Below are 14308 nucleotides of genomic sequence, written 5' to 3'. Positions count from 1 at the left end.
TCCGGGTAATAGACTGTTCCTTGGAATCTAAGAGGCAGGGGTTCTAAATACATGATTGCAGATTCCCTCTGTCAAGCAGTGGAGTTTACACCGCTTGATTCAAGAGGCTCTCTTGATTATGCCATAAACAATGGTAGCATGTTATTCAATCAATGTCAATCAAGTCACGGTGCATGCTTATTTTGAGGGTCTGAATCTCAGAGGTTATCCAAGGCTGTTGATGGGGGTGGGAAAATAGCGTTGGTCAAAGGGAGTCGTAAGTTCATAGTGCAAGTCAGAAAAATACACAGTCACTGGAGGAGGCATGGATAGGGGCGAGAGACAGGGGAGCTTTTGTTATTCCTTATCTTGGGAGACAGATTATGAGTACAGTACTTGTGCGAGAATGCTTGGTGAAATTAGCGTATACCTTGTGACGCTTTGGTTTTTCCTCTAGGTGAAAACAGACGAGCGAATCCTGAAGACCGAACAAGGGCTCCTCTTCCGCCGGATCTTCCGCCTCGACAGCGGAACCTACTACTGCAAAACCTTGGAGCACGGCTTCGTCCAGACGGTCACCAAGATCACACTGGAGGTGATTGAGAGCGATCAGTTGGCCGACATCTTCCAGCGAGCGGACCATGAGGAGGAGGGGGCCCTGGTGCAGAGGGTCCCCCCGTGCTCCATGCATCACCACCGCCCCTCACATGGGCAGAAGGCCTGGTTTAAGGAAATCATGCAGCTGATAGGCTATGCCAACCTGCAGCGGGTGGATGAGTACTGCGAGCGGGTGTGGTGCAGTGACAAACAGCGCAAGAAAAGCAAGCCGCCGAAGATCAGAAACTCGCTTGGCACAGAGGGTGGTAAGAAAGGCCGGGCGAAAACTTCCAGTGAGAGAAACAGGATGCCCCGGCAAGCTACAAATACACAGAGGGATGCATCTGATAAGGGTGGCAAATGATAATGGATAAACAATAAGAACATCAGGACTGCAGAAAAAACAAGAGTACTGTAGGAGGGGAGCGCAATGCCTTGCACTTGGCATCGCATTGCTGCGCCCCATCCCTTTGTCAAGGACATTTCTTACTGGTGACATCAATCACTACTGTATGGGGAGGGCATTTTGGATGCAGGCGCCCCCCATCGACTGACTTGGTTCGTGAAAGCAGTAATTGGTTGCTGTGGAAACGTTCCCCCCCTACTATATGTCTTCTGACATGGTTCCCTCAGATCAAGCATCATGCTTTCTTGTTCCTTTCAAAAGCTACACGCCCGCCCCCTCTGCCTGCATTGTCCCGTCGGTCATGACGTGAAACGTCTAAAAGAGACTTCTTCCTCCCTCCCGTAGCGCGTCACTTCTGAATGCTCTTACTATGTTTTGGATTTTTGCCTTGGCTTTCTACTGGATTACAGAGGAATAGTGGTGAACAGAGCAAAACAATGGTGCACCCCAACGCCACTAGAATAGTAGTAGCCGGAAAATAGTGGCAACCTCCACTTTCCAGTCCTTTGACGGCAGCAAGTCCTGCAATTGCGGCACACCCACAGGAAGATGGCACACCCACAGGAAGATGGCACACCCACAGGAAGATGGCTTTATATGTGAATGTATGTCCAAGGATTCGGTCATACGTGGTAGACATAGGTGTTTTTGAATGGGGTCTATGTCTATTGGATGGCCATGCATGTATATGAGATGTGTGTGCAATGCAGAATTGGAATAGCTTTCGGTGGTGAGCTTGCATGCCAATGGTGAGCCTTAGAATGAATCATCCAAGGAGATGGTTCCTGCAAGTGATGGGCCTGCAAGCAAACAGCAGTTGAGGCCATGAGGGAGACAGAGCGTGGGCGTTAATGACGCGACAGATAAGGGATTGAGTGGAGCTCTACACAAGCGAGAGGTTCTCCAATAGGTAACACATCTTTGCAACACGGGAAATATCATTTTTTAGCAACTGAAATGGCATTCCAGTGAGTGAAATAGTTCATTTTGAGTAGGTCAACCTTTGAAGTGGACAAAGTCACTGGTAGGAGTGAGCTGGCTGGCTATTCATTGAAGAGGACTACTGGATGGTTGCGACGACCTACAAATGGCGAGGACATTCCGTGCAGTACAAGAATCTTCATTTGACTGGCCCTTTAAACAATGGAAAGGAAATTCAGCATGTTAGACAACTTCAGTCAGTCAGATGGTGCTTAAATGTGAGAGGGATTTGAAAAAAGTTGCAATGAGAGAGATCACTAGCCAAGGAATTTAAAATGAGTAGGATGGCACTACACAAAGTGAGATTGTTATTTAGTATAAGGTACACTCCTCAAAAATTGAAATGGGGTTTCAATCAACGCAAACATGAAATGAGTGAAAGTGTCAGTCATGAAGTTACACCAACCTCCAATAGGTCAGGCTGCTTTTCGTCTGGTGACAAAACTCTTCATTGAGTGGAAGCCCCTCCAAAGAGAGATGCACCCTCTTGGTGAGAGACATTGCCCTCAAAAGAGCTGCAACTTACACTGTACAGAACTGCATTTCAAAACACAAGGCCCGCCTCCAGTGAATGAGAGTGAGTAACCTGCAATCCATTGGTTGTAGAGTGTCCATTGAGCGGCTCTGCCATCCGATGGTGGACACCAGTTCCCTAATGTGAATGGGACATTCATCCGGTTAGGGAGAGATTATTATAATGGGTAAGCCTCTTTTGGAATACCAGCAGCAATCTGCCAGCAGACAGAGTGCGATCTCCTCCGTTATGTGAAATTGATTTTCCGGTATTGCTCAAGGCCCATGGCAATGGCGTCACCCTTTTAATAAAGACCATGTCCCCACAATGAGTGATACTCTCTAGAAATGACTACTGCCCTTGATTGGATGGTACTGACTATTAATTAGTGTACTAACGAGGAAGGTTGCATTACCTCAAATCTCCACTCGTATGTCTGCAACACTGGGTGGGGCTCAGAGTAACAAGCCTTCAATGCATAAGATCACTCATCTCTGACTGCAGTCAGAATTTGGTCAAATTCACATGCTCCTAAAGCACCACATGCGTCCCTCAAGGGTCTTCACAGGCTTCGCGGCTCTTCGCCCTCTACATGAGGGCCTTGGTCTAGCTAATCGCGCATCATGAAGTGCAATTCCAAATGTATGCAGATGATCTGTGGCTCCATTGGTGATCGGACAAAGAACCAAAACATCACGTTTTCAAAATGGCTAGACACATCATCTTCTGGCTGGGCTGATCTGTGTCTCAATGGATCTAAAACTGTGACCAGTAAAGGCAGGAGGAATAGACAGTCATTAATTAGCTTAATAGCTGGCAGTGGCCCGAAACCCTGCGAGGATCGTCATAAATATTTCTGTTTAGTTTGCCTCCAATTTCAGGTCATAGCCACTTTTCAGCACATCAATATTCAACACAGGATTGATTCTCAGGAGGGTGCTGCCTACTGGACTATGATACTGGCACACTTAGACTAGTGCAGCATAATTTATGTGGATAGAACATATAAAAGGGATTACCAAATTGTAGAGCATCCATAATAAATGAACCAGGCTACGCCGCAATCTCAGTAAGTCAGAGCACGTCACAGTGGCATGGACAGTATCCCACTATCTCCCAACAGAGAAACAGATCAGGCACACATCATCGTGACCAGTCTGCTAGGCCTTCCCCTGGAAATGTCCCAAAATACTTATAGAAGCGAGCTATGCTTCACATCGAAGGTGAGCCATCTCACAACGTAATAAATATGATGTTTACAGGAGGAAAAAATACAGAGGCAAAATACATAGGTGTTCAGGGTGCACTGCACTAAAATAATTTGGACCGCCATCTCAAGACCCGACCTAGCCTCCTTATGTGTAAATGCATATTATTTCAAGGAAGACTTTGACTTTCTCATAGTTAAGGGCCCCGCGACCTCTGCCTCTCCAGATGTTTTGGATTGCAATTCCTATGATCTCTCACCCTTGACTGTGCATTCCATGGCTGATGGGAGCTGCAGTCCGAAACATTTGGACACCCAAAGATTGCAGAGCTCTGCATAGTTGGTACTAAGACTACACCACCCCCTGCTCCAGATGCCAGTCTCAAAGCCCGATTCCAGAATGATTGAAGAGAACATAAACACCTTTAGAAAACTGAGACGAGGAACCCTAGATCATCTGTGAGGAGGGCGTGCTTTAATAACGTATATGATCTGGAATTAATTGCGTTAATGGAGAGCACAGGGGGGAAAAGTTGGAGCAAATCGATCCTCCACTGGCTACAACACTGGCCTCGTGGAATATTGTGGGGTGTTGGTGTTAGTGGACATTTTTTCTCTTGACCTATATACGATTTGACCTTTCTGCTAAAACGGGGATTGGTACTGAAAAAAATCACAAAGAACCCTGATTAAAATCTCTTTTTTGAGCTAATTTCTCATGGGAACCAGAGCAATGTAATCTCGAGTATCAAAATGTGAATGTATTTTCTCAGGTCATTTACTAGTCTTAATGCAGAGGGAGATTTTGTAGCACTTGAATCATAGCAAGAAGGTGGGTTTTGCACATGTCACAGGTAATAAGGGAACGCTGGGTTTGGATCTGATGGCACTTGGCAGTCAATTTCAGAGGAATGGCACCACACTTGAAAGGTCCTGCTCCAGCAATACCCGGCGGCGCACCTGTAGCTGAGTACCCAGGCAATGCTCTGAGGATCTGCAGGGGAATCTGGCCAGTGGGATGAAATGGGTCTGAAAATACAAAGCCTTATAGCTATGCAGAGCTATGCAGGCCATTTGGGACAACATGTAGCAGACACTGATATACTCTGTAAAACAGTGCCAATGGCAGAGGGTGGATTTATTCGCCAATGAGGATCAGATTTGGAGTTCTCAAAAACCATCATCAAAGCGTTGACCAGAAATGAACTCTCAAGTCATTAAAGGTAGGTGGGCCTCATAGAACAATTGCAGGAGATAAGACCTGCCATTGAATATAGCTGTGATCTCAGGCAGAGTGTTCAAAATGGTCAAACGCACCCCTATTTTGAACATCTCAGAAACACAGAGGATGTAAACCATTATCCATGAGAGCACAAGCTCACTCTACTCCGCCATAGGCTGACACTCCAATTGCGCGGTCATCAATCCAACTTGTCTGGTTCATTCTGCCTTCTCACGGCCAAATCCGATGCCCTCTTGCATACGTGCAGAGAGCCCTTGAATCACGTTCTAGGTGTGAACAGGGAATCCAGTCCTTTCCCCACATTTTCATGCCCCATATGCAAATGATTGCCTGTGAGTACACCCGTTTAGAAAGCCGTCGTGTCCAGACATATGAGGCCAGTAGGTCCATGATCCAAACCAATCTCCCTACAACCCAGGGGGTCTTCATCCTCCCTATGCCGTCACCAGTGGGTTTGGTGTCAAGGTAAATCCATTGGCCCTGGTACTTGTAGAAGCTCCAGCACGTATCCGTGTACATTAACATGCACACATTTTCAAGGAGACCAGATTTGTTAGGTTCTTCAGTTCCCGGACGGATCGAGATAACCATTCCAAAGGCTTCCTGTCGGCAGAATTCTATACCATGGATCCAGCTCACTGTGTGGCATCCCTCACTCACCTCTGCCGGCTCCCCTCTATCGCTCATGACCTCCATCCCCACCTGTTCACCATCACCACCACCTTCCGGGCCCAACTGCACACAGTGCCACATCCAACTGAAGCTGTTTCTTTCCTCCCTGGGTGGGGTGACAGTGGTGCAGGACTGGTAGGCTTCTCTGGGACGCAATATGCGGGTCAATTGGGCTCCACGGTGCACAGTAGACTCCCTGTAACCATTGTCGTTTTCTTTTTTTACAACCATGGGTCATTTTATGCGGAAAGGTGACCCGTGGGCAAAGTGGCCCACGGGCCTCAGAGAAGATACAAGAAACCGCTAGGGTTATCCTGTACCTTATCCTAAGTATATTTTATTTCATGTACACCTAACAGCTCTACTTTGTTGTGTGGGGGCACCACTTCACAATGATAACACAAGCGCACTCTTGTATGTACACCTCATAAATGTATTAAACCACAACCATGAAAAATGAGACGATAACATGAGAACACATCTTATGGAAGATGTCTTCTGTAAAATCCCCTCCTCAAAAGGGACTTCTTGCAGGAGACTGACATAATGGAGTACAAGGGGGAAAGTGTTAAGAGGATCAAACCATGTAGGCTTGGGTAGGGCAGTGGGCAGGAGTGGGAGAGCAGTGGAGTCTCAGGGGGTACCCCCTGACCCCCTCCTGTGAAGCACTTGGCAACCTCGGCCTTAAGGGAAAAGGTGATATTAGGAAGGCATCACTGGGAAAGACAGCATTCAAAAAAGCATTCTCATAAAGAACCAAGGGACTGCTAAAATATGTGCATTCCCAGGGCATTTCACATCTACGTACAAAGTAAGATCATGTAGCGGATCGAATAGGCCTAAGAAAGGGATTTGGTGGAGTTGTGCAGGTGTTTATGAGGGAATTCGCTGAACCACAGAGATGCTCCATCAGCTCAATGTCTGAAGAATCTGTCTTAGAAAGAGGATCCCCTCTTCAAAATGAGGGGTCTTGGGAGGTTGCTTGGAGACTTTAGGTCTCAATGTCAAAGTAAAGTGCTTCTTTGTATCCCACATAGGTGAAATGTCAACCGCCTGTAAATATGTACATTTTCTTTGGTTGCACCAGTCTGGTATTTTGTATGTGCCTATTTTAAATATATTTATTGAACAAAAATGTGTTTTTCATTCTGACTCAGGTTAACAAATAACCAGACCCTTCCTCACCCGTGGAGAAAAGGATGCCTTGCCAAGCCCTTGAGTGATTTGGGTTGGCTCTGGTCGCGGCCGGGCTTACTCCATTTCGGACTGGCACAGTCGGCAGAGTGATTCTGGGGACACTGAGATTGTAATGCTTTCTACAACTGCACATATAGAATGTGTGTGTGTGTGTCTTATAGATCCACCACATCAGTGACCGGACAATATCTAAATCCAGTGCTTCAAGTGGGTGGTGGGGGCTTGGTCGTGAACTCATGGCCAAATTGTGCTGCGATTGGCAGGTGACTTAGGCAAGGGGCACCTGCCCCAAACAAACAATACATCGTGTGCCCTTTAAACATGTTCTTTGGGCCACCCAGAATGCTCTCAAGTAGTGTTGTTTGCATCCAGTCTACCTACTGTAAATAAAACTCCATTCCCCCTCTCTGGCCAGTTTCCAAATAAATGTCTGTCTGTAAATAAATCCCTTTCTGAAATTCAATCAGCAAGTAAATCAACTTAATTCTGTAAACAAATAAGCCAGGCCCAGTATGCTTAATCGTTTTTAAGGTGGTTCAGCTTGCCTGTCCTGTGATGATCTGTAGCTATTTGCCCCATGCAAGGAAGGGCTCATAGTATGCACATATGTCCTAAAGAGGCACCATTCTTCTCAAGCTAAAAGCCATGTCACTTTAAATGTGCTTTTGCTGGATAAAGCCAGACCTACAGGTGTTAACATACTACTGACATCTTCAGCCGGCCCAGAAATCACCCGTGAGAACGGGCGGAGGCCAAATAGCACCAATGCAAACTACTTGCTACTTTGCATAAAATGAAAGTGCCCTTTGAGAAAATAAGAATAAACAACATGTTTTACATATGCCAGCTGTGACAGCTATTTAAGCCTGCAACCCATTTTAAAATATAATGCACACTGCTCTTTCTGCTTATTTCATTTATAGTAAAACTCTAACAGTAAAGCGACGTTGAACTGTAAGTCGTATCTCCAGATCTGGACAGAGTTATTGTTGGGAGTCAGGCGCTGGCTGTTCTGCTTTAGAAGGGAGATGGCTGCCCAGAATGGATTTCTTTCACAGCGTCCCTTGCTCACTCACAGGCTTTTGAGTACAATCATCCGAGGACTGTGGGAGTCTGGGCTCGAGGATAGTCTTTGTCGCACAAAAATCCGTGAATACATCTATTTTCAAGACCTAACAAGACTCCACTCACCATGTCTCCTTACACCACCCCATCGGGTATGTGCTCCCCATGTGTGTGACGTGTGTGTGCTGGGACCAGTTTCCCACGCGCTTCTGTCTTAAAACTCTGAATCCTTGGAGCACTCGTGCTTCCCCTGCTCCCTGGTGCATTTTGGTTCCCCATGCAAATCCGCGTGCAAAAACCCAGCACACTTTGATTGGAACTCTTTTTCCAGCTCCAAGTCAGTTTACCCCTTTTCCACGGGAGAGCTGTATCACTCCACTGGGACTTGTTTCTCCCATTTCCCACTGCCTAATTGGTTCCCAGGGAGCAGGCATCTGCTGTCATTGGCTAGGGACCCTCAGTCATTATCCTGGGCTCTCTCCCTTTGTCAGATGACATTCGTGTCTCATGCTCCCTGCTCAAGATTCTCTTTAGTAATGAGGGGCCTTTATAACATTTCTGGTACTCATTTGTGTTCCAACATCTCACTCCAAGGTTTTAGTGCTCATAATTCGCTCCTGTTTTCTTCCTAAATTTTTGATCAACGTACCTGCTTGTGCCTGTGATTTTTTTTTTGTTTGTGAGCACATGTCAGTGATGGAGACATGGCATGGCCTGAAAGCAAAGGTTGTTTGAACCGTTGGAGAGGGCGCATTAAGTCCTCCAACATCAGGGGGGAGCCTTTTGCAGTCCAACTCATTGTTGACGCGTTGCACAGAGAACCACAACTGGACCTAGTTGTATCTGTTATTAGACATGCACATATTGTTGATTGGGCTGTAAGGGAGCATTTGGCTAAATATTGTTAAAACCCTCAGATAACATGGATAATTAACGGGGACCACTACTTTAGGCTTACATGTATATGGTTCAGAGCCACCCTAACACACAATCCTGGCTACAGTCCCGGAACCTGTGTATTTATCACTGTATATATTAAGTTCTTCACATTATTAGTCCTAGCTATTAGGTGTCACTAAAGCGCCACCTATAAACTGAACTAATTACATTGGAGTATAGGTAGGAGAGAGCTGCAATGTGAGGAGGACACACAGGATATGGGTGTTGTTTGGCTAGTTACCCACCCATAATTTGCCTTGGCCCTGTGAATCCCTATGACTATTCTCTCCCACTATGTGCCCCACCCAGCCCAAAGCACCCTCTGGGGATCTCTTTGAGCTAGCTCTCTCAATCAGTAATATCAAACTTTGTGCAAATAGGGCATTCAGTGTTATTTGTAAGCTGTCTTGTGAGAGGTAATCACTTAAATGCCACAGTAAATGGGCTCCATCTGTAATAAAATGTCTTACTCAAGTGTGCCTTCAGCCACTTAATTTGTAAACAGTATGTGTTCTTGCATCTGTTACTTGCACTGAAACGCTGTTATAACAGGAATTGGCAAAACCAACAGTTCTGGGTTGCTTAAAGTTACTAGATTGACATTTGTCAGGCACTCACATTATATGCCCAGGTTCCCACACCATTTCCAGCTGTTACCCTTCTATGGCCAGGTTTTACCCTTTCGCCAATCCCATGCCTACATGCTTGTTATATTGGCCTGTACAGTGAGTGATTGAAGGTTGTGCAGCCCAAACAGACTAAGGTCATTGATGGCCACTAGCAGCTACCCCAATATGTTCCACTCCATAATGATCAATTGACCAAAGAGGGGCAATGCTCAAAGGGCTGGAAACAGATGCTGGTGTGGGTCAGTTACGTAGGTCAGTTTGGTCATTTAGTGCACTGGGAAGGTGAATCCTCTGATCAATCCCACCTGTCCAATGTGCTTTCAAATGCACCATTTTGCACAGCCTTCCCTGGAAATGGGTCCCAGTGCACAATTTCAAATTGTGATTTGAGAATGTGAGCTACTTCCTTTTGGTGCGTGGTCCTATTTTTGAGTTCCAGTTTGATCCTGGACCCAAGTACACAAAATGTTGGGTGAAGGAGCTCTTTCTCCGGCTGCCTGCACCAGAGACAACGTACCATCTACGTCACTCGCAGAGAAAGAAAAGGCCAGGGCCTTCAAGAACAAGGTGTGTGTCTAAGGACAGTGAGGGCCATGCCCAGGAATGGCATATATCAATCATAGCTGGTAGCCGATCAACGGTTGGGGTTAAAGAAAACAAACTTCCTATGTGCCGGTCTGTTAAAGAAGAGTAGAGCAAATGAATGCTGGTTTTCAAGGTAATATTAGGTGCAGCTGTCATTGAGGTTGAAGCACCATGCTTAGTGTGCTGTGTAGCACTGGACGCAATGAAGGATTCTGCCCCCACCTGCTTATTTTCCTTTTTTTTTTATACTCGGTTAACCTATTTTGGGTCACTTGGAGCACTGTGTATGGCATGGCTATATCTGACTCTTTTATACTGAAATTAAAGAGCAGGGATACATAAACATGCTAAGGGAAGCTGCTTTTGGCTGAGAACAATGTGCTACTTGTACTTTGATACAAGTATTGCAACATACAGGCTATCTTCGATGTCAACATTAGACCTTCAAAACACCTTCCTCTCAGAGCTATCATCTCACCTTAGAACGATCCCAAATCTCGCCAACAGAATTATGACATTATGCAACATTAGCATCAGCGCCAAGGATCATGATAACCAATTGGCATCAAAGGTTCTCAAAATGCTCAATAATCTCAATTTACTAATCCATGCCATGCATTCCAGGGTCATTCTTTAACCTTATTTGCATGTTCATCATTGAGATATACACTCGTACTACATCAACTATCTCTAGTTCACACCACCTCTTTATTTTGATCAATCTCGCTTTCTGGCAAAGAAATACCTGTGATCACTCTCTTTTCAACTACTCGGAAACCTTGGCACCCATTTACACTGGAAGTCTTTTCCCGCTCCTTTGCAACCGTTTACGAGAGTCCCAAGGTGAACACAGACCAGCTACAGGAACACCGTTGGAGAGAAACAGGCAACACCAAAGACAAATCCAACAAAATGGGCTCATACAAACCATCATAACTGACCAATTAATAAATATTGTAGATCCAGAAGATGGTTTTAGCTCACAATAAGGCAAAGGAATTGCTCTAAATGTACAACCCTCTCCCCAAACTCTCATGCACTCCAATAAAATGTACCCAACCCATGGTTGGCATAGCATTCATGAAGACTTTGTTATTTCTTAAATCAAAAGGATCAAAGTTAAGCCCTCCAGCACACACCTCGGTTTACTTCCAGCTACCCCCATCACCGTCTAAACTCTCTTCTTCAACATTGTAGTGCCTGGATCCAGCTACTTCCTCTGACACCCTGAAGGTCAGATCCTTACGGGTGTCCAAATGACCTTTAACCATTCCACTTCATGGTGCTATCAAACTTGCATAGGGTTTCCTTCAACACTGCTACCTAATCATCAACAACATTTTGAGATGATTGATTCCCTTCATTTGGAAAGTACAGCACTACCAGCCCACTAATAAATAAACAATCTCCTTGACTGGAGTGGAGTCCCTGGTAAGTTCTGACTGATCTGTATCCCCCACGTCTACATTTAGGCAACTTCATGGAAGAACTGGGAGTCAAAAGTAACTGAAACAAAAGTGAAAGGGTTGGAAAGAACAATCTTACTATGTATCCTCCTCCCTTCTATTTCTCTTTCCCAAAACCGCACATCTAAGAGTATGAAATCACACTCAAAAGGTTCCCAAAACGTTTTTATATTTGGAATAGTTTTTAAATTTCTATTTTTGCATATTGAACATCATATTAAAGACAAAACACAAGTGCAAACAAGAATTGCATGATCAGAACAAAGCAGAAGCCTGTATTAACAGGATAATGTCGTTTAACAAAGTAGTTATTGCAGTTACTACTGTCGCTACAGCACGTAGAACGACTGGCGTCAAACACAGAGTGATCAAATGAATTAGAACAAATGAATCGTACAAATCTCAGAAAAAACACAAAACAATTGACAGGGATGGTGTTGTGTTTTGGTGAAAAGCATCTACACCAGGTGTTTCAGCCCTATAATGGAGCTAGGTGAGCCATTTCTTCCTAGGGCTTTCATCAGGACGCAGAGAATATTGACATTGGTCAAGATGTTCTGGGAGTGCTGTGGGGACGATAGTCTAACCACAGGAGAAGGTAACGTAGGTAACCTATAAATAATAGTAGAGCATCCAAAGATCAGCGCGATAAGGCATCTGTCTCTACACACATAGTGCCGAGGACAAGCGGTAGAAATCTTTCACAAGCAGCAGTGTGTGCTCGGGGGAACAACCCATATATTGGGGTCACGGGCGCAGGATCTCAGTCCGTGCTTAACGTGTGTAAGCAATGAGAGGCCAGCTTGTGCGCGATAGAAGCTTGCGCGCTGCTGCCGACGGACAGGAACCCAGAGAGGCGCCTTCTGCAGTGTCTATCTGCTGAATGCACGCTTGCGTCGGCAGCAGCGTGCAAGATTCTATCGCTCAGAAGCTGGCCTCTCATTGCTTACACACTTTAAGCACGGACTGAGATCCTGCGCCCGTGACCCCAATAGATGGGTTGTTCCCCGAGCACACACTGCTGCTTGTGAAAGATTTGCTATTCTTTGTCACCCACCCCACCACTCAAAACACAGGGACATACAGAACAATCTAAAAGCCAATGCTTCCAAGTTAATTTCTCTGCCTGCTGAACAATCTATAAAGGCACTGTGAGAAACCTGAGGGTATTCTCACTCCTAGTCCTCTATTCAGGTGGCCAGGGAAAGGCCATTGCTTGTCAATCCTGACTCTCGGGATGGAGAAGCGAGGGAGTATCACTGGGGTGGAGGGTCCTTGAGGATTGAGAATAGGATGCCCTTAGGTGGGATATGGTATCCCCTTTTCCCTAGTTGCAGTCTCTCTATCCCTCCCCCAACCTTTATTGGCTGTTACAAGCCAGTTCCCCTCATTATTACACACACAACACCTAACAGTACAGATGAAGAAGAGGCAACTGGGAGTAGTGAAGATTACCTCCCTTCATCAATTAGATACTGAGACGAGCTACATCCCAAATACTGGGAAGGTCAGTCATGTCTGCCTAACTATGGTCAGGCATATCCAATTGACTAAGCACACCTGCAGCCTGTTAGAAGCCTGCAGGTACATAAAATGAGAGGCAGAAGGAAGAATCCAGCCGAGAATCCCACACAGAATCCCACAGAGAGCCCCGCAGAGAAGCCCAAGAAGGCCTTGCAAGAAACCGGGAGCAGCAGTGGTGGGGCTGGATGCCAAACCAGGACACCACAGACCCGAAGTAGCAGGGCTCACCGTGGCGTGTTCCCCACCCCAGAAACGGAGCGGAGACAGCAGCAGAAGCTGTCAGGAGCAGGAGAAGACCGCTCTTGAGTGTCAGAGGTACACGCTAACACCGGGGAGCTCCAAATAGAACCGCAGGCAAGTGGAGCTGACCGCTGTTGAGTTTAAGAGGGACACAAAGCACCGGGGAGCTCCAAACAGGACCGCAGGCAAGTGCCTGTCCATATATTGAATACCAAATTATATGAAAATGTAACATTACAAGAAACCAAGTTATACTGAATACCGAACTACATGAAAAGTTAACATTGCAAGAATACAAGATATACTGAATACCGAACTACATGAAAACCAAACATTCTAAGAATCGCTGATATACTGAATACTGACCTATATGAAGATTTTATTCTAAAATAAAGCCAATGCCTATTGGATATCACATTACTGTCATGATGCCTACCCCCAGAGCACCAGGCCAGGCCCAGCACCCCCGGGAGCAGGCATCATGCCCCCGGGTAAAAGCCCAGCGGCCCCTTATAGGGGCTCTTTGGACTGTGTCCTGGCGCCTTTGGTGCCAGGCTCATGTTGGACATCAGTCCTGGCGCCATAGGCGCAAGGCTCATAAAGGAAGGTGTTTTGTGCACTTACCTGATGCAGACCATGCTGCAAGATTCAGGCCTCCCTGAGACCTGAAAGGGACTATTTTTTCATTGGGACTATTTTGCCACTCGGGCGTGGCCAGGGAAGGATACTTACCTGGAACTACTTTGGCGGCTATTTAAGCCACGCCCAGACAGTAGCTCACGCTTCGCGTTGTTCTGCATCCAAGCAGCTGAACGATCACCGTGTCTGCTCCTGCATCTGGTCTCCAGCCACGCCCGCCTCGATCCTGGAAAACCTGTAAGGAAAGAAGAGAAGAGAAAGGTGAAAACCAAGAATTTTATCAAACTTCTTACCTGCATCCGGAACCTTCACGCCAGCGTTCCTGAGAAAAGACTTTCATTTAAAAGCACTGAGTTGCTCGCTGCAGTGCCGCGCTTCACTCACCTGTCCTCGGGAGTTCTTCTGGCTCCACTGCGACTGTCTGC

At 46.1% G+C, this 14308-nt stretch overlaps 1 protein-coding gene across 2 annotated transcripts in view; it reads left to right on the top strand.

Annotated features, from left to right (window-relative positions):
* SEMA3G (semaphorin 3G) overlaps positions 1 to 6734 on the top strand; it is a 218600-nt gene extending 211866 nt beyond the window's left edge. For both annotated transcript variants that reach the window (XM_069644006.1, XM_069644007.1), the window contains exon 16: positions 437 to 6734. In XM_069644006.1, coding sequence (XP_069500107.1) covers positions 437 to 940 — 504 coding nt within the window. In that variant the 3' untranslated portion in view covers positions 941 to 6734. The remainder of the gene's footprint in view (positions 1 to 436) is intronic.
* Positions 6735 to 14308: the final 7574 nt, after the last annotated feature.

Source organism: Ambystoma mexicanum, chromosome 2p (assembly GCF_040938575.1).
Source record: "Ambystoma mexicanum isolate Mex_15411 chromosome 2p, UKY_AmexF1_1, whole genome shotgun sequence".
NCBI classification, from domain to species: domain Eukaryota; kingdom Metazoa; phylum Chordata; class Amphibia; order Caudata; family Ambystomatidae; genus Ambystoma; species Ambystoma mexicanum.
Note: the sequence above shows the minus strand (reverse complement) of the source record. Positions and strands in the feature narration are given on the sequence as shown.